At 37.1% G+C, this 26,774-nt stretch overlaps 1 protein-coding gene across 5 annotated transcripts in view; it reads left to right on the top strand.

The window, feature by feature from the left end:
• The first annotated feature begins 3,164 nt into the window (after positions 1-3,164).
• LOC134530713 (uncharacterized) overlaps positions 3,165-26,774 on the top strand; it is a 451,350-nt gene continuing 427,740 nt past the window's right edge. For 2 of the 5 annotated variants that reach the window (XM_063365818.1, XM_063365816.1), the window contains exon 1: positions 3,172-3,392. In XM_063365818.1, the coding sequence (XP_063221888.1) occupies positions 3,350-3,392 (43 nt within the window). In that variant the 5' untranslated portion in view covers positions 3,172-3,349. Of the gene's footprint in view, positions 3,393-26,774 lie in introns of all 5 variants that reach the window. The other 3 variants (XM_063365819.1, XM_063365817.1, XM_063365820.1) reach the window with 2 other exon arrangements.

Genomic DNA, 26,774 nt, shown 5'->3' with positions numbered 1-26,774 from the left:
GTACGTACATAAAATCACTCCTAAAGTCAATACTTTTTTAGGTATTATCCTGCACACTACGTTAACACAACTTAAATAAATTCAAAAAGCATATGTATAAAATGTGACGCTGCTAAATTAAGCTAGCACAGTAGAATTTCCGCAGATCTTCACACTGGCTTCATCTAGTCCCGTATAATCATTTTAGAAGAAGCTTTAAATTGTTCATTCAAAATTTACTTAGATTGATATGCTGGTATCTGATTGGCAGGAAAGGCCATGCAGATAAACGATTTTAATTGTAACAATCACAAAAACAAAAGTCAACAATAGCAATTAGGTGTGGAAAATCACTGTTTAGATGATAAATTCACACTGAAAATGTAATAGTTCATAAAAATATGATATTTCGCCTGTACATTGGCAAGACCCATATTTCTTAGATGGGTGAGAGTATTACGTCTGCACTGAAACAAATAGGCCTAGAGTCAAATTTGTCGTATATACGACTCAAGTTTTTTTTTTTACACAATACTGTTTATTAGGGCAAATGTGATTATTGTAAAATATACAAAAATAAATAGTCAATAAAGCCATCTGTGATATCCGTTTTAGCACAAATGAATATTTATTTACAATTTTTTATTTAATTTATAATTTATCAATCGTATTTACACTATCACTCCAGTAATTTTATTATTTTATCCCTATTAATTATTTGCATGCAAATTAAAAATTTTTTTACTACGCAATGTAAGTATAACATCTAATGGGTGTACATAAGAACACTCACTCATTTAATTTTCCTTGTGTCTCTCTTACGATTAACTTTGTTAAATAGATTTAAATATTTATGTATTTTGGATAGATAGAAACTGAAACCGTCGAGATCTGTACACTTTGAGTGTTTATATTTAAAAAAGAAAACAAATAAATATTATAAAACTCACTTTGATTGAAGATTTAATTTATATCACGAATTTTGAGAATTAGGGTCAACATTGCACCATTTAGAATCATCTTCTGCTGTAATTATTATTTTGATAACAGTGTTTAGAATATATATTTTTTTTGTTGTATGTCACTCTTTCAAGCTAAACAGGAGGGGACTTGGTATGAAACAACACTAGTCGATAAAATACTTAGTCAAAATGAACACCATTTAAATGAAACAGTAAAAAATTTAATAATGTAACTTTTAACGAACTAAAATTTACTTTTTTTTTAACTCTTTTACGATATATTCCACTTCCCTACAAATATTAATAATTTTTTATTTGTTTTAGTTGTAATAACTGATTTTAAAAACGAGTAGTCCACATAGTAAACTATTATCAAACTGTGAAATGCGAAACACGCATTCATATCGTAGGCTACACTTTTAACTGGTTAGTGCAATAAGTGTAACTTGGTAGAGTCAACTACGCAAGGATTCGCAATACACCCAATTAAATTAAAGGCTTAGGACGCCCTTTCAGTGCAATGCTACTTTACGTTGAAATGTAAGCTTTGTTTCAGCACCACCAGACAGTGCATCCGACAGATTACGATGGAACTGGATTTCATCTCAAAAGCGTACACACATGCATAAATGGACACGTGAATGCATACGCGCATGCATGAATACACGAACAGCCACGTACGTGCATGCCTAGTGTGATGGTCATATAGTTTGTGCCGCTAATTACGCAAAGCTCAAAGCAGTTCTGAACCAATTTCGCCACCGGCGCAGCGGCGGGCGACACAAAGTAAAGGCATTAGGGCAGGAATAGAGTATTGATTAGGTGCTAAGAAAGGGGCGGTGTAGTGAGACGGGGCTTTGACAGCTCCGAGGGCAATAACAGTCGTCGTAACTGCCACTTAGAAAGGCGAGGAACGAACAACGGTAATCTGCAGCAACTATAATCGCGCGCGCGCGCGGAGCGGTGATCTGTACGCCCCCTGCCCCCCGTCCCACACTCATCGTCCGGCCAGGCGGGAGAATGGGGACGCGACAATCGATGACGGACCCCGCCCCTGGTGGTTCGCCCGCCGGCCGCTGTGAGGCGCCACCGGTACCGCAGCGACGTCCGTCAGCAGGGTTGTCAGACGTACCGTAACTACGGTGCTCGCGCCTTAATCGAACCTCGTCTGCCATGTACCGTGACGAGGCAGTCGCGGCACGCAAATAGGCCATTATTTGACTGCAATGTAAATAAGTGAAACTGGTATGTTTACTACCAGTAAGTCGTCATCAGAGCGCAACGAAAGTTTAAGGCTAGGAGGGCATCGCAAAATGCAAAAATCAGGAGTGGGGTGATCGATGACAAGTTTGTATTAAAGGACACTCGCATCTTTGCGTACTTGCATACATGCGCAATGACACACTTGCTTACTCTCATACTTGCCCACTTGGGTACTTGCACACATTCTTATACCTCTATCTGTGAAGTTTCACTCCTAACGTGCGTCGCGGCTACGCAATCCTGTTCCCCCTCCCCTTTCAACCCAATGAAATAGTGTGCTGCATAATATTGTCAGTAATTAAATTATTTCAATCTATTTTATAGTAGTGGCGAATACAGGCACTTGCGAAGAAGAAACGAAATATTTTATTGAGTGTAATTTCTGACTAGAATGTACTGTAAATAAAGTGATGTCGTTAATGATAAAAACAAATGCAATGAAACTCCTTCACACGTCGCTGCTGAAAATGGAAACATAGAAATAATAAAACATCCTATTAAAAAAAAGGTATTCAAGTCCATGATAATGGTACAACTTACAAAACACCGTATCACCTCGCTATCAGAAAAGCGAACCTTAATGAGAACCTGAACATAGAGAAGTATATGAATAATAAAAGCACTCAAGTTGCGATCATAAGCATATAGGTTGAATTTTAATGACTAGGCTTTGAATGAAAGCAGATATTCATATCCACGAAACAGCAACTGCTTTAAAATAGTTTATTGGAATTTTTTAAATATTATAAGCAAAGCAAATATTTATATTTGTTTTACGTTTAATTTGCATTTGGTAACGTAGTTTTTGCCGAGTATTAAAAAAAAAATACAAATGTTTTTAGTTTGAACGGCACGCCGAGCTGTGTCGGCACTGTACCATTATTACGTGTCGGTGTACCGGTATCTGCAGCGTCCCGTACCGCGAAGAGACAGCGCCGATATAACACCCCCTGTCGCGCGGGCAGAGCCCAGTGGGCCGCGGTGCGCAGTCAGGTGCTGTTCGACGGCGCACCAGTGAGAGAGAGAGAGAGAGGGGAGGGGGACAGACCTCGTGGTGCTCCGGCCGGGGTGATGCGCGCCGCAGCGCCGGGCCGCGCGGGTCGCCGACGTAGTTGAGTGCGTCGTGGTCGTCCCGACGAGCCGCCATGGGCTGGACGCTGGTCGCCGCCGCGTGCTTGGTGCTGCTGGGTGAGTCTGTCCCCTCTGATCCAGCACACGGAGCCAGGCCTGTCGCGCCAGCACCTCCGCTCTTGTTTACAACACAACCGCAGTTGTTGGTTCCTTGAACGATTCTCGCAATACAGAATATTCATTTAAAACGTATGCCATTGCTAGTTTACACCGCGTGTCGTAGAGGAAAACCTTACAAAAAACAAAAAAACAAAAACGGACAAACAAAAAATTAAATACACAAACACATTAAACCCAAAATCAGCCTTAAATGCATAGACTAGACAGCACAGATAATTCCGTTCTTCGTGTTTTATCTATGACACACACATTGTGAACTAGCAATTGACGCTTGTTCAAAGTAATGTTTTAAATTCCCTGTGTTTCCATGCGGTTTTGATCAGCGCCGTCTTCGACTGCGTTGCGCTGTCACGTGTTGACGCCGAAGTACCCGTGTTTGACTCCTGGACCAATCAGGTCTCAGAAGGTCCTCGGAGGCCGAGAGATCGCTGATGCGTCCTACTCACACGGCCATCAGGCGACGGTCGTGGGTTCGATCCCGTGAACGCTGGGTCTGTTATCCGAGCGGTCTGTAGTCCATTACGATCTCAGAGTTACCGTCGCCTTGATCGTGTCAAGTTGAAATGTAATAAATAATAGTAATCACGTCTCGCCATAAAGAGAAGCACACATGCACGCCATTAGAAGATCCCAGATACCATGTGAAGAGCTTCAGAAAAACCACTCCATTTGAAAAACAAAATGCTCAAGATATCAGAGTGGTTGATAAGAGTAGTTCTGTTTCCGTATTTGGTTTTTAAAAGAGTAAAAATTGCTTAAACGCCTGTTTTTAAGATAATTTTTAGACATGAAACATCCGCTACACCCGCATTTCACCTTTATCTTGATTTATACGCTTGATAATGTTATGGTTACAACTTGAATCTTGTAGTTTCCCCATGCACGACAAGAAGATTGCGTGCCAGTTTAGAGGAGACACCACGCTGGAAGCACCAGCGAGCGTCTTACTTATCATCCCGCCTCATTACACAGAGCGATGTACCATAAAGTCTACACAGTCGACAGTTGTTACTTTGGTTAGCATAGCTGTCCCTAAAGGGACCTTGAAGGTGCGAAGTATCAAACTGTCAGTATTACCTACTTCTTCACGTTCGTGTTTCAGACACGAGCAACTACGAGAGATTGTAGCTTTTAGTATTGAGAAGTCTGCAAAATAAATTCAACCCTATCCTCCTAAACGAAATTTTTTAATAATGTGTAAGATGCACATATATATTTTGTCAGAAGCTAGCATATTTGGAATACGTTTTCAAGTATTTCAAACTATATTTAAAGAAAAGTATGCAACCGATATTTGGGTGTGTTAACAATCAAAACATTTAGTAAACTGATCTATATTTATCGTAATTTTAACTGTTTGAACGTTTGAAAATAAAAATAATTTAAAATAGAAATTTTTTGTTATTCGTCATTTACTTTTCAGTACTACAGCTGTATTGAAAGATGTAACTAATTACAACATTATTTTGTCAAGTACTGTAGTTTTGTCAGATTTCGTTTTCACTACACGTTGATTGCTTTAATTTTTGCGGATATGTAACTTATGTCTTGCTTATTTGAATGAATAGAGTTTTATTAGTATTTGAATGAATTTATAATTCGCCACATTATCCAAGCAAAGTTCTTAAGAAATGGATTAGGTATCAGAGTCAGGTCAATAAATGCAGTGACGTGGTTAGCCAAGTTATCGTGGACCACGAGCTTCATGGCTCGCCATAGCTCGTACCTAGTGTTGTGGTCGAGTGGTCAGATCACTCGTCTCCCACCAAGGCTTCGATTACCGGCGGGGTCTAACCCAAGTTTGTCACAGGTGGAAACAGTCGTGGGTTTTCTAGTAGTTCTTCCATTTTACCCTCACGTTCATTCTTCTAATGCCGTATACTCATCTCATCACCCCTTGTCCTAATGACCTTGATGTCTACGAGAAATTAAACTCCAGTTATTCCACTCATTAATTATGCTGAGTGGTGTCGTTACAGCTTTTTTCCCGTGTATGTTTCCTTAAATTAAAATTATTTTATGTTATTTTTTTTAAGGAAAGGTATTCTTTCTCCGATCGTTCACATTGCAAATTTTTTTTTTCAAACATCTGCAAAATCTGTAAGCAAATAAAAAAACTGCAATGGGGCAACTGAGTGACCTTTTATCATGATATAAGCTGAAGCAATCTCGTTGAAACATTTAAACCAAAGTAATGGAAAAAATGGCTATTTCTTGCAATATGGGCAACTAACATTTTTAAGCTTACTAATCACTTTGTGTACAACATGTGTTGGCGTGAACATAAGCACTTAATCCTATCTGGCCTTTTCGACAGGACGTGTGCTGTGACGAACTAAACTAAAGTTCTTGTGTGAAGTCTTTGAAAATGTTTACCACACCCTCTACTTTATGGGGAAAAACCTATGTTGCACTAAATATTAGCTTTACATTCACGGTGGCTGAAGTCTTATATATATACACACACACAATTTATCTACGTAGTTGAGAAGGTTCAGTTGTGGGTGGGAAAAGTGACGTAACCGAAATAATTTACTACTAGTACAGTTAGGCGAAGTTTTTGCAGGAATAAATAATAATTTGAGCTAACAAAATTCTTATAACAGTTGAAAAACCTAGCCAAGAATCATTTCTATTTGCATTAACTCCATAAATGATATTCTGGGGCCAGGTAAGAATATAAAAAAGTGTGCATTATCAAATCTCAGTATTTCTCTTTTGGAAGCACGAGAATTATTCAGATGTGTTTTAGGTGCTGGTCATTGGTTTATAGCCCTTCAGGGCGTGACAAGTAAACCGTGATACGATGACAAGTGTCATTCAGAGTACATACATACTGTCATCAAATAGTTACAATTATAAAACTCTATAGTTATTTTTCATTGGGTGTCATTATTACATGAACATCAAAAGACAACCACAAAACACACTTAGACTTAGTCCACTACTCTTCATGTCCGGCAGTGGACGTAATAGATGAGACGTCATGTTCATTGGCTGAGGCAAGATACCCATGGTTCGATATTCTCGCCTGGCTCGCAAACATTAGTTTAAGAGAATATTCTCGTAGCAAGCCCACTACAACATTGAACACTCTCACCTGAAATATTTTCCTGCATAATCGTGTTACGTTAAACATGACACAACCTTAATAAATTACTTAATATAACGTAAGGAGATACTATTTCAGCGTGAAAAACAAATGAATAATTTCCTTTAAATAAATATAAGTCTCTTATATAACTAATCCGCGTAAGTTTCACTTTAACTTACGATAAAAATTCTGCTACAATAATTTGGCCAGCATTTATTTTCTCGTACTTATAATTCTTGTTTATTTGAATAGAAAAAAAAAGACATAAATATTGTGTTAAACAGTAAGATGATTAAAAACTTTTAAAGCAGTAAAGAAGCCTCATTGAATTAAAGTTCCGTTCGTTAATCTGTGCGTTTTTTTAACATTCTCCACAAAAAAATAGCGTCATGAACTGTTATCGCAAGCCTTTGGGGAATTACACCGAATCACATTGATATATTAATACTATTTAAATTAATTAGATTTATGGTTTCATGAATATGTTTTTTATATATTGCATCCACCACAAATAAGATTTTATAAAATTCTCTGATTTTTTAAATAATACTTTTGAACTATAGAAAATAAAACGTATTTATACAGCTCATACCAAAAATCCAGCGTTTTATTTCACTTAATATAAACAAGCTTATCAGTTGGAAATTAAATATATTAGAATTAAAATAATTAACGTTTGCCAACTTAAATTGTTAGCCAAGTATTTAAGAGGAAGACTGATAATTTGATGATAAAATGTTTCTAGAATTCGTAACAGACCCAAAATAAACAGTTTTATTTTATCACTTTACATTTAAATTTAATAATAACTTAAAACCAATAACATAAATATCCTAGCAATAATGAAGTAATTGTACTCACTGCAATATCTTCGTTACAGAAACTGAGTGGGACGCAATTAAGTTTTCTTAGATGAACGATATATAAAATTAAAGTTTCAAATACAAAATACATCCTGCCTGTAAATACATAAATGTATTTCAACATATCCGACAGTCTATCGCAAAGTCTTTACTACAAAAAGAGAAAATGAAAAAAATCCAAAACTTTATAGACATTTATTTGCAAACATTCCTAAAAGTTTTTAGAGAACGAGATAGATAGATAGAGAGATAGATATATAGATAGATAGATAGATAGAGAAAGAGAGAGAGAGAGAGAGAGAGAGAGAGAGAGAGAGAGAGAGAGAGCAGCTTCATGTTTCGGCGTACTATACAACCCGCTTCACATCAAAGCCATGCGAGTTGCATCCTCTGCCCCTGCGCCGAAGCGAACAGGCAAACTGCCGATGTTTCGACGTTCAGATGAAATGTGACCCCGACCCTTCTCGACACACCGGCACCCGGTACGCAGTAAAACACCAGAGTTCGAGGGTTGTTGAGGACTCTTCAGCCCTTCTGGCTCGAGAGGAGGCAATCGGGGGATCCCACGACGTCAATGTAATCACCACGAAACATAAAAGTTGACGTCCTATTTAATGCTCCAGGCAAAGTGCTTCACCACCAATGGTTTCGCGAGTATTTTTTTTCCTGCCATGAGCCAGCGAGATAAGTGGACTGCTATGGGAATTTTAAAGACGGCACTTTAGTTTAACGATATCACTTTTGGAGAAAAGTATTTTTTTTTCTTACTTCCAGAGTGTCTTGATAATAATCTTTTTAATAGAGTTAAAAGGTAGTTCCTGAAGACTGTGGCTTTAGTTGATGGACAAAAACTGTTGGTAGAGACAAATTGTAGTTTTACTTTTACCTTACTGTACCTTAGTTGTTTGCTAGGAAAGCGTAAAATGCCTTACACCCGTTTTTACATAGTTTAAAACCATTTTATATTTGAGTGTATATTTGAATAAATTAAAATTAAACGTAGTTAGAGGTATTGTATCTTGGAGAGTAAATTTTGTTGTACGTCGGCTTTGCATGCGTAATGAGCTTGTAAATATTCTACTATTAACATTCCAAAGGCCTTCTTTTAATGACTTTATTATCGACAACATAACGTCATTTCATGGTTGTCTAGATATGTGAGAATGTAATACTTATCCTTTTCATAGCTAAAATCTTTATTAAGTCTATAAGTCAGATATTTTTCAAGCGTTGTATATATTTGTAACATAAATTGTTTGATTACGATTGAAATTATTGTAAAAATTGGTTGTCTGTAAAGTCGGTTTACGGACGATAGTTTAACGTGACGTCATAACAAAACATTGATGAAATGATTGCATACTTTTATGAATAAAATTGTATCATTTTTATTGAATTATCATTATTTTGTCTGGATACACAGGAGTGCAATGAAATCTACAATTTAATTAATAAATTTACTTTTATTTGCACTCATTAATTCAAATATGTTTATTACTTTAACGAACAGATTATTTTAACTATAACTTTTATACATGTTTGTTATTTAACTTCTTCCAATCTGTGTTATTCTGTTAAGGATAGGACGATGATAGGAAAAGTAGGAAAGGAATGGGAGTGTTTAAAGTTTAATGTGCATCGAAAAAGTCAAATCGATGGTTGTTACAATTGAGTGTAAGATAGATAGATACGGCGCAAGAGTACAATGAGCGTAACGGGACAAAGAGTAACGGGACAATGTGCGTAACGGGACTATGAGTCATTCTTTTTCGTGCGTGAAGCCGGCGTTCATCGATTTATTAGACGTTGTCACGTCATAAACTTAATCCTTGTTTTTTTTGTACGTCGTAGCGTTGAAAATAGAGCGTTAGAAGAAGTAAGCACAAGATGGAACTGAAATTAGAGATACACAAGTAATATTTTGTTTTTAAGGAACCAAATGAAAGTTTTTAGTGACATTACTCTCTACAAATACATTCAAATTGCCTACCTTATTTCATTACATTGCTTTTCATTATAGACACTTAGTTGATGAAATAATTCTGGAAAATACCATATTCACCTATAAATTTGAAACGGAAGTGTCACGAGTTAGGTAAACATGACACTGTACGTTTACTGTTTTTTTAGTCCCTGATTCATGCGACAGTGTAGCCTTTTTTTATAGGTATAATCGAACGACCTCTCTGTAACCTTATATGAAGTAATTTTTTAAACAGCCTATCTAATGTGTAATTTTATCCCTGTTTCTTAACACCTGTTATGAAAATGATCACTGTAAACTTAAAAATAAAGAAAATATTTTCTTAGTAGTTTTTAAATTCCACTAAATTTTTCTGCTTCTAAATCAAGCATCTGTGTTTTTTTTCATTCTTTCTGTCTGCACATTGTTTGAGCCAGTATTTAGCTAGATTTGTGGATTATAAACGGAAAACCACCTCAACGCACAGAGTTCGTTTTTACAACGGATTACGAATCCAAATTATCTAGGAATATTGACGGCACAATATTTGTTTCCTGACCAGCACAGCTTTTATATTCCAGTCGCCTGGTAGTGTCTGAAGATATAAATCCGTTTTATGTATACAAAAGAGGACAAATGAAGTTGAAAAATCACTGAATGCTTAAAGTAGATTTCGTGATTCGCAGAAACTGTCTAATAAACTATTCTTGCTTTTGAGGTAATGCTTTGTCGAAGAATTGGATTGTACCTAAGTTATATATATATATAAGCATACTGCCAGTGGTCTTCTTCAGGAGACCAATAGCGAGAGGCCTCTTCCTATCAGATCAAGTTTAGCCAATCAGGGAAGCGCTTTCCTGCCATTGGCTTCTGTATCGGCCAACATGATAATATTAATACATGCGTTAACGGGAATGGTAAATTACATTATTACGTTCCTTTGATGGAATTCTTTCTGGCACATTTGGTTCTCCATGATAGAGTTATTGCCGCTGCAAGCTATAAGAATAAGAGTTGGAATTTTAAACGTTTTGTACACCAGAAATAATGGGAAATATGTATGTTGTTTTGAACAGAATATCAAAGGGAGGAAATGGTATAATAACTTAGAAAATATTGAATAATTAATATAAAGGCAGAAAGAAGAAAAAGTAACTATATTCTCGCTATTTTGGTCATGTAAATGCAGATATCTGATAGACGAACGTTGTAGGTCTACCTATTCTGCTAATGCATAGTAATATATAGCTATAGTAAAAATTGTATTTGTAGATGGCATGTATTTACACAAGGGTGTACGTCGCTTTGAAATGAAATACATTTTAATAATTCACAATATTGTTTGCATCTTTTTTGAAATTATATTTCGTGTAACAGATTATTTTTTAAAGGTTTTTTATTTATAATCAGTAGATTAAGTTTAGCTATTACGTCAGAGGGTAATGTAAACGCAGAAGGTAAAGAAGGTTGGATGTAACGGAACCTGGACGACACGTTGGTTTTGAAAGATGAAAAAAAAAAATTACTTTAAAACATTTCGCAAGTTTTTCGCCAAATTTGTTACAATTTAAATAATCCATTGTGTAATTGATTGTATAGTTATATCGTAAAAGGAAAGACTACAAATTATAGCACACTAAGATACATTTAACAATACAGCACATTACACACTACACATTTTGCAATACATTTACATACTTACCTATATTTTCGCACACTTTTGCACACTTACTTTGCATTCTATTGCAAACTTTTCCATACTTCCGCATAATGTTCCATACTTTCCTATACATTTGCATATTTTGACCAACTCTTGCATTCTTTTACATACTTTTGCACTTTTCTCGCATATTTTGGCATCCTTTGGCATTATTTTGCGTGCTTTCACATACTTCCATATAACCAATTTCCCCGTATTTTGCAATAATCTGCCATAATTTGCCACACTTTTCTATAATTTTCCATACTTTTAAAAACTTTCGTATATGTTTGCATACTTTTGCACAATTCTGTACGCTTTGGTAAACTTTTCGATACTTTACATACTTTCACAAGCTTTCGTATACTTTAGCATACTTTCGCCTTTTTTAAATACTTTCGCAATTTGCAACCCACAACTCTTAACTCTCATCTCTGAAATTGGATCCTGTGAAGCTTATACAAGGATACATTTAATGACATTATGAAGAATCCTTCAATAATTTGATGTGAATTATAAATATTATAAAACTCACTTTGATTGAAGATTTAATTTATATCACGAATTTTCTGTTATTTTAACGGTGAAGCTCTCATAAAGGTGGGATTTTAGTATAATTGTATGGATAGGTAGACGAATACTAAAAAGTGCAAATATAGAAAATTTATTAGTCGTAAAAATATATTTTTTAGCGTCTTACGGTTGATTTTGTATACCTAAACGTTTGGAAATCTTTGGTATCGTCCCCAAAACATGAAATTGTCCCTATGAACCTATAAAATTGTATGGAGACTTTACCATACAGATATGGTATATTTCCTATGCTTTTGACTTTTCCCCTAAACTAATTTAGAAGATGTACCATGATTTGAAGTGCTCAGATGTTGATATAAATCTCTAAACAGTATAAAACAAAGTCGCTATCAACGTCTTTCAGTTTGTTCGCTTACTGCGTCTAAACTACACAATGGGTAATGTATATATTGGAAGTCATATTAAATATAAGATAGTGGAGAAATCTCGATGTTTTTTAATCAAGTAGTAAAAAATACGCTTTTAGGGCGCTTACATGGCTTTCGCTGACTTAAACATGTCTGATACATCAAATTTCTGTACTAAAATATTGTAGGTCTTATAAAGGAAAGATATGAGCTACATAAAATACACTATGATACAGTTAATTTAACGTTATAAGAGTTTTCTGGTTTGAAGTGAAACATCTTTACAACCTGAAGGGTAAGCCGAGGAGATGGCTCATCACAGCGTAACGAAAAGTGCCACTCTAATGTGTAGGGAACTCTATGGTGGATAGAGAGAAGGGTTTAAGACTGGGGCGCTTGATCGATGAGGGGGGAAGGGGAAACACTAAGCACCTTTCTCCTCACTTTTTGGTCAAGCGTTTATTAAGCGATTTTACAGTGATGCATTTTTCGTTATGGTGAAAAGTACAAATGTTTCATTTTATATATTTAATAAAATTTAGTAAGAAGTGTGAAAATGTTTATAGACATTTCCAATATAATAATATATCATATTTTAGCTAACATAAACACATTAGTTTATTGTTTGATTGCACTGAATAATGGGAATTAGTGAATAAAGTTCTATTTTAAATGCACAATTACATGCGTATCAAACATTTGTGTACTCTACACTATGTCATTAAAAATATGCCAGAGCTGCACAGTGAGTTATAGTATCAAAAAAAACATATTATTCATACTCTAATTTGAATTTTCCAAGTTAACTTTTAAAAATGGTCTAGACTATACATATTCATTAGGCATACTATGTTTTATAAAGATTCAGTTAAGGTGAACACTTAGACTAAGTCTCTGGCTCACATGCCGTGTTGGTTGTTTCATTTTCTGGCCATTGCTGTTATTTGAGAGTTATTTCAGTCAACTGGCAACGACATCTCTCTTTTTTCTTGTGTGGTTGCAAATTTTGCCATAAGATATTTTATAAAAGGCATGATTTTTCAGCTGTAAAATGTCACGCACTATTGATAGCTTAGAAGTAATGTTTGGCAAATAATGGTAATAACAAAACATAAAATGCGAAAAAAAAGTATTGTAATAAATTCACCCGAATAGCCACTAAATAACAATAATGACCGAATAAAAAACCTCGTAGGTGCGTGGCCGCTACACAGACTCATTGTAGTTCTACTTCAGCTCACTCACGGCGCTGCTGCTGCTGTGTTTCTGGCAAGTATATATTTTAATAGGAACGATGTGATACATGAATTCGCGTTTCAGCTGCTTAAGCGCTAATGAAAGTACAATAAAATTATTACACGTTTTATGTAAGTTATAATTTTTTCAAATTTATGATCCTGAAAATTCATTTGCTAGTTGTGATGAATTTCATGTATTTGCAGCCACAAGTACTCCTAACGCGCAATTTCTCGGTATCGCCATATACGTTCAGGTGGAAGAAACATCACGCCAAATAGCAATTTAGTACCACTACTCTCTTCCTGATCGTTACACTTTCCGTAACGACGCTATTTTTTTGAGCTCTGATGAACAGATATTGTGCTGAAATATTTTGCTAATTTTCAACTCTTCATTAGTGCCATGCAACTTTAAGGATTATTTTTCCGTGGTTACGAGTGGTAAGTAAGTTTTGTGAAAAATTCCTTATAAACATGCTTAAATAATTATTTATTCAATTTATAAATACCGGTTGAATATAAAGTGAAAATGATTTTATTAGTTTATAAATTATTTAAATGTCATGTCAAACATAGCATAGAAAACATATTTTTATATGTAACATCCAAGCTATTGGTATACGGCATTTGTTAGGAGTAATTTCGTTAATGGAACGGAATTCGCATGAAACGGAAATGTGTAACCACCGTGCTGCCATCTGTAGCGAATGGCGCAAATCAAATTTCACGAAACGTTCAGGTTTTAAAAAGATGAGCAGTATTTTAATAAAATTTCTTGCTTAAAATAAGATCCTAGTATAGGTTTAGAATTAGTTTCAAGTTTTAATTTTATTTATTTTGTTGAAGCCGTTTCATTATACGGTTTGAAATTTCTGTATGCCAATAAAATGTTTAATAGTTGACGTAGCAGCTCCAGCGGTGAATTCTAGTGGTGGGTGCGGAAACTACGTGTGATTCGCTTCAAGAAATTTAGTTGAAAACACAATTTTCGCATATTTATCACGCTCGCAATTATTTTAAAGAATTCTTCTTTAAATTTCATGTCCAATTTTCGTATTGCAAGATTATTTTCAAAATGAGAACACATAAATTTGCTCGGTACCGAGTTTAGATGTTACTCATCTCTGGCTAATTCTGCGAGACTCGCTCACATTTTTTTTTAAAATCGTGGCTTTTGTATAACTTGAAGTACATGAAAAGTACAGAATTTATTTTCTCGCACACTTCACTTCCAGTTCGGAGAGCCTTTGTAACTTCACTTCCGGGAACAAGAACGTGTAAGTATGTATACTTCAGGTGGGTTCGGACACGGCCTAAGACGGCTGCGGTGCCTGTTGGGGTTGGTAATCAGGTAATGTGTGTACACGGCGAAGGGTGGGTTGGGGAAGGGGAGAGGGGAAACCGGGCAAAAACGCGATCTTGGCGAGTGTGGTGACCGTCCAGCGGACGTCGTGTTTGCACAGCCGCGCCGCACCTTGGCAACCCTGAATGTCCAACGGCCCTTCCCCGAGGAGGGTGTCTGTAAACAGCAGAAGCCGTAATTAACGGCGAAAGCGAGTCCCCGGAGTTGTGACCGGTAAACACTCGATAATTTCCGAAAGTACGCAACCAGCCACTGTACAAACCGAGTACAAGCTGTATGTTTGTTCGCCGTGGTTAATCTTTCACGCTCCCGCTTGATCAGAAAAACATAGATGCTCTCGATAAAACAATCCGCTTTGGAATCAACGCCACGAGGGAAATGAAGAAAACTGTTTGGAACAATTTATGTGAACAGTTTGATGGCTTGATTGCTCGTCTCTCAGGATCCTTCGGTCATGTTCGGACATGTCCGTTGCTCGATGCCAGTGATAGAGAAATCGTCGACTACGATCGGCTACCTTCGGTTACTACTCTAGCCGCAATCCACTTACTTTAAAGCAGGAGTCCCACAAGGCAGCATTTTGGGGCCGGTTTTATTCAATATTTATATCCATGATATGCCTAAGCCCGCACACCGATCAGTTCAGTTTGGCTGCTACGCGGACGATACGGTATTGTTTAGCAGATCTAGTATTCTAGAACTCGCAGCAGACAGATTGCAAACCGCGTTAAATTCAATAGAACAGTGGTGTACAAAATGGCGAATTAAGGTAAACCCTACTAAATCAGAAGCTATAGTTTTTACGCGTAAACATCTCCCGCCACTCGAAGATAGACCACGACTAACACTTTTCAATGAGCAAATTCCTCACAAAAATGTTGTTAAATATTTAGGCGTGCACATGGATAGGAAACTACTATGGCGCGATCACATAGAGGCGAAAAGAAAAACAGCTTTCACTAGGCTCATGGCCCTCTACCCCGTCATGAGCAGACGTTTAGGTAGCTGTGTTAAAAACGGAATAATAATTTATAACGCACTAATAAAACCAATAATCACGTATGCAGCGCCGGTGTGGGCAACAGCAGCGGAATCTCACTTAATCAAGCTACAGAGAATTCAGAATAAGAGTATTCGTATTGCGACCGATGCGCCTGTGTATTGCCCCGTAAGGGCTATGCACAGAGAGCTCAAACTCGAACTTTTAAAACATTATTATTTCCGAACTGCGCAAAAATTCTATGATAAATGTGCCATAAGCAGAAACCCATATATTTCATCACTGGGCGAACAAGATCCAGAGTTGCATGGAAAATATAAAATGCCAAATTCAATCTTGGCTCACAGACCTCCGTAGTGTGCTGTGGCTGGCTGAGCGATCGGCCAATCAGTCTCCCGCGAGTTGAAACTTAAATTATAGACATTAATGAATAATTAGCTAATTCAAAATGGTCCGAAGCACGCAGGTGTAGGTTTGGCTCCCGGGAGCTCACTGCCTGTTGTGTTAGGGCTGACTCCCTATGCACGATGGGCATGGCCCGCCTGGCAGGCTTCACCTCCAGTGCCGGTTGTGTTTCTGAAATACATGGGATTTTGAATTACAAGCTTGCAACAAATGCCAGAATGCGAATAGGTCTTGACTTAATTCACCTGTAACTTTATACACCGACAGTTCCTCTATATTTAACTAGTAGTATAGTAGTAGATATTAGAGATTTGTAAATTAGTAATAAGTCCTAGATACTTAGTAATAGTCATCAAAAATATATATTTCTAAAATAATAATAAAAAATCTAAAAAAATCTAAAAAAAATTAAAAAAAAAAAATTTTAGTTCTTATTTTAGTTTTATCTTAAGCACTGCACGTCCATCCCTGAGTTGGGTGTTTGCATATTTCGTAACGAAATGCCTAGTTTGTAATTTATCTTTTTTCTGTTTTAGTTTCTTAGTTTTTTAGGTGCTGACTGGCGGCGGAGTGAGTGGTCAGTGCAACCACTCACCACCAGGGGCGCTTGCGTCCCTGGTCACTAAATCCAGTACTGGACAACTGGAAAAGCGGACCACGAGTCCAAGTGACCAACCCCCGCATGGTAGACTCTTTTCTACTCTGTCCAACACTTCATCCAGACCATCCTCTGTCTCCTGTAAATTCCTACACGTAATGCATGCCAATTTGCATCCCGCATGAATGTGCCCAGGGTTTTCCTTGTGTCTATGCAGGTTTTACCTGGGCCCAACCTATCTCTAGTTATAGTCTAGATTTAAGAGTGAGGGGAGTTAGTCATGGCGCCAATCGCTGCCATGGCTGGCCAATCCCCTCCTAGCACATGATGCATGCGACCCTCTCCTTGCATGACTAATCCCAGCATGACTAGGCGTATAGGCTTCGGCCTGAGACGCACCTAGGTCCCTCCCTAACCCGGACCCCTCCAAAATACACTTAGTTTTAGTTAGGTTAGGAAAAAAAAAATCCACTTACTGCTTGTGTACTGATGTCACTGCCAGGTTCATCATCTACAAAAAAAAAAATCATTTCGTATTTAGTTGGTTGTTGAGAATTTAGCTAGTCTATAGTTCGTTGTATTGTTGTACTTTTGGAGCTCAGCACTTTCCGTCTTCGTAGAAGAGCGAACTCTTAGGGAGTTCTCTTGATTATCATTGCGTTCGATTATTAAAATATATCCTGTGAATTACTTATGCAACTCAAACACTAAAGAAAAAAATCTTGTTTACGTTTCGTAGCGAATGTCAGGTCTGTATTTAATAATACCACGGTACAGTTGTTTCAATAGCCTATAAGTATTTTTATGCCTGTCACTTTGTGATTTTCACCCCCAACGTGCTAAACACCTCCTCTTTATTGAATTGTTATATAGAGGGTAACAAATTGTTTGAGTATTTTCAATGACTTTGACTTTTTTCGTGGCACATTTATACGATACAAATCCATACCTATGACTTACCCGGGACTGGAACCCAGACCCCCTTGCACCGAGAGAGGGCGTGCAGTCGACTGCGCTACAGGGGTCGGCTGTACGATATGATGGCGCGATCCTTAGCCATCGCCTCGGGGAGATGTGCACGGCGGGACCGCGGCGGACTAGGTGAGGTGATTCTGCAATGGATTTCTACTGCGTTCCGCGGCATGAAGGTGAATGAACATATTCAAGACAAACAACCCGGTGTTAAATTTACTACACGCCAATTTATTACCTTTTGGGACTAGTATGTACTACCTTTTCGGGGCAGGACTTCTTGGCGCGGCCACCTGGAAACGGAAAATGGATATGCCATTTCAACGTGACTTGGAAGTTTTTGAATACAGGGCTACAATAAAATCCTGAGACAACCCATCCCAACATCAATGCTTCTCAACTACCTTAACCCATTCAGCTAATCTGTGGTTGACTAAAAGGAGACCCCTCATCCCGAGAGTACCTCAAGGTGCGTACATAAGTCCATCACATCTCTGGGACCCCTCAGACACCCAGAGAGCCGGTGGCCTGGCCGAAGTGCATCCAGCCTCTTCTAGCTGACCAGCTTAGCACCGGAGCTGTGTCGCCGCGCACCACGTCAGCCCGTCAGCGGAGTGGGACTCCTCCGGTGTACTCTAAGCGATCGCAGCCACCAACAGCCGGTGCTTTCCCTCGCCATGCGACGGGGGCGCGGTGGAGAGAAACCTCAGCATGTTATCCCAGTAGCAACACCGGTCGCCCCGCACTACTGCCTAGATTTGTCATGTGCACCTTCGGGTTTGTGCGGACCGTTAGCCTTAGAGCTGACACGATCTCGGGAACTGCAGACGCGCAGGACCAGCACCTCAGATACCCACTCTACCGGCTTTGGTTCCTCCGGTGGTCTGATCGTTGTCCTTTCCATAACATAAGCCGTGCTCGGTCTAGCATTTACCATTGCGCCTCTCGGATCTTCACGAGGAGCCAAGGCATTTGCGACCTGATGGCCTGAGGGCCTGGTAAGAACTTTCCCAAGCCATGGTTTCAGAACCATCTACTAAAGGCGAAGGGACAGATAGCTCAGCTAAAATTGCATATCTTATTTAACGAGCTGGATTTGATGGCAGAACACTCCCTGGTGATGGCAGGATTGCAACCAACACGGGCATCCTGGAGCCATTTCATCGCGACTTGGAGGTGTTTGAGGAGCAGCTACAGAGAGAAGCTAGGGAAACCCATCCCAGTACCACTGCCACCCACAACACCTTACCATTCGGGATAACCTGTGTTTTACTCAGAGGAATCCCCATACTGAGAGCATCATGTGGTGCTTAACCATGTCTGCCACATCTCTGGGACTCTTCAGACAACCTAGGTAGCCTCGATCTAGCCGAAGTACATCCAATCTCTACTAGCTGACCAGGCTAGTACCGGAACTGTATCGCCGCTCACTGCTGTCCGCCCTTCAACGTGGAGGGGACCCCTCTGGAAGTATTCCACGCGATAAGAGGCGAAGGGACATGTTATTCCGAGCAAAGCCCGGCCAAGCCTCACCACCTCCTACTCCTAGAACTAAACCCACGAGGAGGGTGTACTAGAAGCACTACTTTGATCTTATTTACCTCCCAGGCGTGCATCGACATGAAACACTCTTTGGAAGGCTTCGAGATTAGATGTTACCAGTCTTCCTTATGAATGAAATAAAACATTCCATGGGCCATTACCAAGAATAACATATCCATTCTGTTATCACCGCCGTGCCTGCAGCCAGAATAAAGCTTTGCTCAGTCCAGCCATATAACTCGTAACAACGGCTGATGACATTTTTTTATTAGGTCCCACTCGCGACTGGAAACAGAAAATCCGCGTGGCCAGCGGTAAATGTTTGCAACAAACGCGGCAAATATTTGAAGTATTTTTAACGCTGCCTTCAGCCAGCCCGTTTCCGCCACACTAGGTTCTCTATCGACCCGGGGCTCGTGAATTGTTAATCCCACCAGCGGCTCGCTTCAATGCAGCAGTTTAGCCACTCGCATAACGCTCGTAGAGGACCCGTTATTGCTAATGCACATACATTTAAAATATATATAAAAAATTGTTATAACCTGCAAGCAACAGTTCACAGTGGGAAATGGCCAGGCATACGAAACTGGGCCACGCATGCAAATTTAATGAGAGATAAAAAATACGTTTTGGTATGCATTATTTATAGTGCCAACACACACAAATCAGTAAATTTATATATTTTCAGAAAACCAGTTCTAATAGAATAAAAATAACCTGTTTTTGTTCCTCCAAGAAACTAGCTTATAATAGGTATTGATTATTTTTTCAGATAAAAATGTGATAAAGCCAGATCAACTTCATTTTTTTTCAAAATAGTGGATGCACGGACTTTTCAACGAAGAATGCAGCTCGAATAACCGAAGGGTTATCTTAGTATCAGCTAGTTGGATCTTCTTAGAAACTACGTAGTTTTCCAACTGTGTCCCGTTGTAAGCAGACACTTGAAATGAACCAAAGTTTGTTTGCGGACTTACACAAAGGTGGGATACTGCCTAGGATGACTGTAGTGAGTTCATGGTCAAGATAGGTTAAATCAGTAGTACATTGGGGCGATTAGAATAAGTGGAATGGATAGAATAACTTTGCTAAAGAAGTATTAAATAATCAATTGAATTATACTATATTGTCATATTTTTACGGTATTTATTAATATTATCAATAGTGATTATGATTTAAGAAATTTGCATTTAATGCATTCTTTGAAGCGGAATTTTTTGATCCTATGTTTCTATCATTCCGTGTGCGTAAATTTACGAAGATACACTGTAAAGAAAAATGTTACCTATTGGCAATCTCAGTAAAATATTTTTATATCATGCATACAATGAAATATTTTTAAATTTATTTTCATTATTAATTTTACTATATTCGTTAGGTTAAGCAAAGTGACATTTCTGTCAGTAGCCTATAGATACGCATGCTTTTGTGTGAAAGCTGTCGTGTAAAGTAATTTTAAAATAGTAAAGTATGGAAATATTTACACTTCAGCTCTAGACATAAATCAAAGCTGTCAATATATGATGTCCTACTCACAGAAAATCCAATATGACAACAAAAATAAATAAAAAATAAATTTAGGCGTTTAAGTTGCACGGAAAAGCACAACAAGGGTTAAGACGAGAGATAAATTTTTTATTTCTAAAATTATTGGAAACCACTTTAAATCTGGCGCGCTGCGCAAAAATTGATTCAGCCCATATCCAAAGCCGCACGCCACCCAACGCCACTACCTTGCTGTATGAACACGAGACATACGGTGCTCTCTGATCCTAATGACACATAGAATGGGTTCGAGAAGTATTAACAGCTGACTGACTGAAATATATACTAATAATATAACTGTTCGAGGCAAAAAGTCTGTACATTGGATGAAATGATGAATAAACTATTTCAAATGGCTATTAAAATTATTGAGAACTCAAAAATAAAGTTTTTAAAATGTTTGTTCGAGAAACAATCGAAAACTATTGGAAGGATCTTGATGAAATTTTTTTAATGGAAATCTCTTTGGCTAACTTATAAACTAGGCTATGTCTAAATACAGAATTCCACCTCTAAGAGGTTGAAAAAGAGGTAAATATGGTTAAACGATTATTAATTTTATCTCTGAAACCAATCAAGCTTAAGAAAAGATAATAAGTACCAATATTTAACATTCGAAAACTACCCACCACAATTTATATATATTGCGAATTTCAACTACTATGGGCTGAAAAGAGGGTAAGAATGTTTTCAAAGTTAATAATTACATCTCGAATTTTTGCCGAAATTAACTATGCATAATAAATGATTTCGAGAACCAATAATAATCATACAAAAACTTAAAACAATTTTAATATTTTGCGAAATTCACCCCTAAAGGGTGAAAATGGGGTAAGAATGTTTTAAAGATTAATAATTATATCTCCAAATTTAATTAAGTGTAATGATGAACATATAATAATGAACATACGAAAACTTACAACCATAATTTTTATACATTGCGAAATTGAACACCAAAGGGGTGAAAAAGGGTAAGTATGGATTAGAACATAACTATAACAATTCTGTATTTAATTAGGCGTAATTAATGATTTTAGGTACCGATAAAGATTATTCGAAAACTCCCATCCACAATTTTTATATTTTGCGTAATTCAACCATTTAGGGGTGAAAAAGAAGAAAGTGTGTTTTTAAGATTATTAATTATATATCATTACTTAATCGACAGTCGTCTTAAATGTAGCAAAATTCATTCGGTTGGCAGGCTCTAGGCCTATAGTCATTTAGCCGAAAGTCGTTTGAACGTAAACATGGGGGCAGGTATTTTTAATGAAATAATTTCAGCACTCCATACACTGCAATAAGTTATACCCGAGCTAGTAATTGTTTCTTTGCGATTAGCGGTTGTCTACAAGAGAATTTATTTTTCTACTTGGCAAGGCCAATCAGTACGTGTTTGCTTCCGCACTGAATGGCTGAATGGCAGTAGACATGTATCCGAAAGAAACTCAACCAATAAAAACACAGACGATGCTACAGTGTTTGAAACACAGCTGGTCTTAAAAATGTCTGTACTTTTACAAAATATTCTTTGGAAACCTATTGCCAAGAAATAGTGTGTAATACTACAAGAAATATATTGTAACATTTATACGACACATGGCTATTGTTACGTTTGCAAATATTAAATAAGGTTTTTCGACATAATACTGAGTATTACTTACAAAAATTGCCACATAATTTCATATTTTAATTGATGTTTCATATAAGCATATATTTTTTTTAAATTTTGATGATTAAATAAAAATTCACAAATTGCAATAATTTAGTTTTTCATGTTCATTAATTAAGTTGCGCATTTAATACTGGAAAGGTATTCGGGAACGGTTTACAAATAACTTTAGCTATTGCAGATACTGGGACATCACAAAGCATAAATGCTCGGGTAATGATTTGAACCCAGTATTTCTGCGAACACAGTTTTGTAGTGATGCAGTTTGTTTTCTTGCAAATGTACAAATTTACAAATATCTGTAAGATTAAATGAATATTTATGATTCATTTACAAAAAAAAAAAAATTTCAGTGTAGTTAAATGTCATTTGATCGACAGCCAGTCCACAGAAAGCCATTTCTCCGACATTCGGTTTGCGGCGTACAGGCTGCCACCCGCAGTAGGCACTCATGTGTTGACCCCATCCAAAGGTTCTCATAACAAGAGGCGTGCTTGCTGTGGTTCTCACGTCACATGCGCTGACGGAAGTCGCAGGCGAACTGAATTTGGTAATCATACACACGCGAAGTGAGTGTTACGTCCCTACATTTCCGACCCAAACGTGAACATGAACCACGTCGCATGAATTATATTATACTTGATAAATAGTTAGTTTGGTGTAAAATATTTCAGATTACGTAACGAAAACCAGAGATTCGCGATTTCAATGACCTATAGAATAAACTCCACGATTCTCTCCTGTTGCCCAATCACTGAATCAGTAAAAATGCAAACGTGTTTGGAATATAGTCTATCGTGAAATGTGTATCCGAATTTTTCAGGTCTCATATTTTAACTCTATTCATGCTAAACTATTAAAAAATTATATATATATTTTTTCCTGAAAGAATTATAGTATTATGTTCCGCTGGAAGTTCTATAAGTTTGAAATGGAGCGAGATTTCGTAGTGGTAAGATGCTTTACTCGCATTCCAGACGACTCGGATACGAATCTCGATCCTATTTGCGGCTAAATGTGGTTTCCCGAAATCTCCCCAGGCAAATGCCGGGATGGGTTTTCAAATACAGGCCATGACCTATTTCTTTCCCAGTTCCTATGGTTAGTATAGTCGTGTATTAACGTCAGTGACCTCGCTGTTGACAATAAGTTAATCACAAATACAAAAATCTAATTACAAACGACTAACCCATGAAACATACAATGAACTGTAAACAAAAACAATGCAAATTTATTCACATATTAATTTGAGAACCATATCAGCGTCAAAAATCAGGGTCGATGTCTCTGATATCACCGCAGACAGTCATATCGCGAGTGCTGCATGGATAGCCATCTCTCTTTTATCGTAATAAAATAAATTATTAGTTATTGATAGGATTTTTTATGTCATATCGCAATTTCTGTTATATCAAAATTACAGATATACTATCGTGATCGTTACGATAATAAAATGCCGCAAACACATACATGTTAGACATATGTTAGGGAATATAAATTTTTTTGTACACTGCACAAATATTTTCTTTACTACAAAAGTAGTATATAGACTAAATGGGCATAGCTACTGGCCTACAAGTAGGTGTGTGGGTGTGGATAGGGTCAATGAACGACCAACATCTGATGTCATGGTAGCCATCTTAAATCACTTTGACCTCGAACATTGACTTTGTATAAATGTTATAATTAAAATAATCTCTTCGTTAAAGTAATAAACATATTTGAATTAATGAGTGCAAATAAAAGTAAATTTATCAATTAAATTGTAGATTTCATTTCACTCCTTTGTATCCATACAAAATATTGATAATTCAATAAAAATGATTCAATTTTATTCATAAAAGTATGCAATCATTTCATCAATATTTTTTTATGACGTTGTCACGTTAAAATATAGTCCGTAAACCGACTTTACAGAAAACCAATTTTTTTTTGCAAACAGGTTCTTGCACTTAAATTTCCCAGTGCGTATTTTATAATATCGTTTAAACTATCTATTCAAGAAATTAGTTTACTGCATCTGATACATTGAAAAAGTATTCTTTGTGCATTATTCCGACATCCGCCTCTTTCATGTCTGCGGACCTTGAAGTGTTAGTGAATAACGTACCATACCTAGTATTTGCAATGACGTGATGAAAGTCCGTCCGGCGAAACTTTAGTGATGGAAAAGGTCCTGATTATTTCTCCGCTGCCATCACCGTCAAATACATTTATCTATGTTCCTGACGACGATGCTAGACATTCCACCAAGATCTCTGTAGTTGTTTAAGTCGCTGCCATCGAGGTCTTCGCTGCTTATGGTAGACTGTCCATCAAGGTCATCATTGGAAATCCAACTAAATATCAGGAAACCTACTGAAGAGATCCGATCTGCACTGCAATACTGTTTATTAGGCTGTGTAGTTTTATAAGTGTAAAAGGTAGTGATATAGTTTTATTGGTAAACAATTTAAAAAAACCACACACGCATATTGTTTTTTAACACTATTAAATATTTTCACCTTCAATTTACGAGGAATACTGGTTACAAAATATCCAGAGATCTTTGGTAATACAGATCAGTAGGCCTACATAATATCTACGTAAATTTATGGATAGGTACTGAGTTTACTGAATGTAAAAAAAACTTACAAGAATCATCTTGGAGTATTAACAAAACTTTCCAAACTGGCTAAGCCTAAGGTGGAAATAATCTGCTTCCTTCAAAGTACTTGTTTATCCTTTTTATAAAGACAAACAGAACTGGTAATTCGGAATCCAGTGTAAGTTCTATGAAGATCCAATTATTTTGAACTTTAAAGAGCACTTAGTTGATTTAGGGTGCCCAAAAATTGTTTTTTTCTAAAAATAACAGAATTATTAATAAAAACTTACTGATATTTGTAAATTTGTACATTTATATGAAAAATAACTGTATCACTACATATTTGTTTGCAGTAATACAACATATTTGTAAACAGTTCATTGAATAGCATTCCAGTATTAACTGCGCACATAATAAATTTGACACAACAAAATAAAATAAAATAATTGATATTTTTATATGAATTAAAAAAATTATGCTTGAATGAAACGTCAATTAAAGTATAAAATCATGCGCCAATTTTCTAAAGAAATAATTACTCTTTTCTAGAAAAATGTATTTTATATATGTGGAAATAACCATAACATATGTTGTACAAAGTAACTATATATTTCTTGTAGTGTTACAAACTATTTTTTTGGCAACTGGTTTCCAAAGGAATAGTTTGTAAAAGAAAAGAGAATTTTTTTTACTGTGTGTGTTCATAGTTGTAGAGTCCGTAAATGTGCTGTAATTTCTAACAGTCTACTATTTACTCACCTTTGAGAAGCACACTATGACTGAATGTCTTACAAGTGCTAGTGGGACGTGCCTCCCGGGGCGACACGCGGCAGTCTGCAGTGACGTCACTCGGGCTGTTGTCGCTCGCGGGGGTCGCCGGCGCGCCAGGCATCGACCAGGCCGCTGCGCCTGAACGCATCGCTCATCCGCGAGCAGCGCCTGATTGCTCCCGAGGTTCCCGACGCGCTAATGCGTGTCCGAGCCAGGCCACAGCCACGGGGCAGCGTCCAAGCGCGCTGGGGAGTTGCGTCAGCAAGTCCGACTGATGCCGTCTTCATATCCTCGCTGGCCTGACTCCCTGCAGAAATAACAAGTCTTTTGGACTGAAATCGGTGGATATTTATTTACCTATGTATTCAAACTCCCCTTCGTATCATCATAACATCCTTACTCGTTTAGAGAGCAACTTGTTTTTGTTGTTTACTATTCATCCTCCAGTGCCGGTTCTAAATCTTTCTCTGCAGCTGTAGTGTGCGCATGGAATTCACCTGAAGAGCCAGTACTTCTTTCAGGAAGTCTGTTACAAAATAAAATATTGCAAGTGTAATAAATAGTGGTTGTGATACTTATTTATATGATATTTGTACAAGTATGTGTGTGTGAGTGTAGTTGTTTAAATTGTTTTTATAGGTTTTATTGGTTTGTTTATATTATTTGTACTGTATTTTGTAAGTTTTTTTTCACGTTCCTATTTATTGTCTTTTATTTGGATTAGCTTTGTTATGAATGTTTGTTTTGTTATAACTTTACATTAAATTTTACAACATGTTTGTGGTTAAGATGTGAGGTGGCAAGGGTTTACTTTGCCACGTAAATGAAGTCGATAAATAAATAAATATTCTAGAAGTAACACACTATTCCTCCCTCCTAAAAATAAAATGACTGTTATGGAGACACAAACTTTTCTTGCCTCAACTCCAGAGTTAGTGAAAAATGATAGATTATTTTCTATAGTATCATCAAGTAAATCAAGCAAGAGTTGAGAAACTAAGCAAGAATAACATATTTACTTGCGCAGAATGTTCATATATATATATATATATATTTGCAATTTGAC

The sequence above is a fragment of the Bacillus rossius genome, chromosome 3 (genome assembly GCF_032445375.1).
Source record: "Bacillus rossius redtenbacheri isolate Brsri chromosome 3, Brsri_v3, whole genome shotgun sequence".
Classification (NCBI taxonomy): Eukaryota; Metazoa; Arthropoda; class Insecta; order Phasmatodea; family Bacillidae; genus Bacillus; species Bacillus rossius.
Note: the sequence above shows the minus strand (reverse complement) of the source record. Positions and strands in the feature narration are given on the sequence as shown.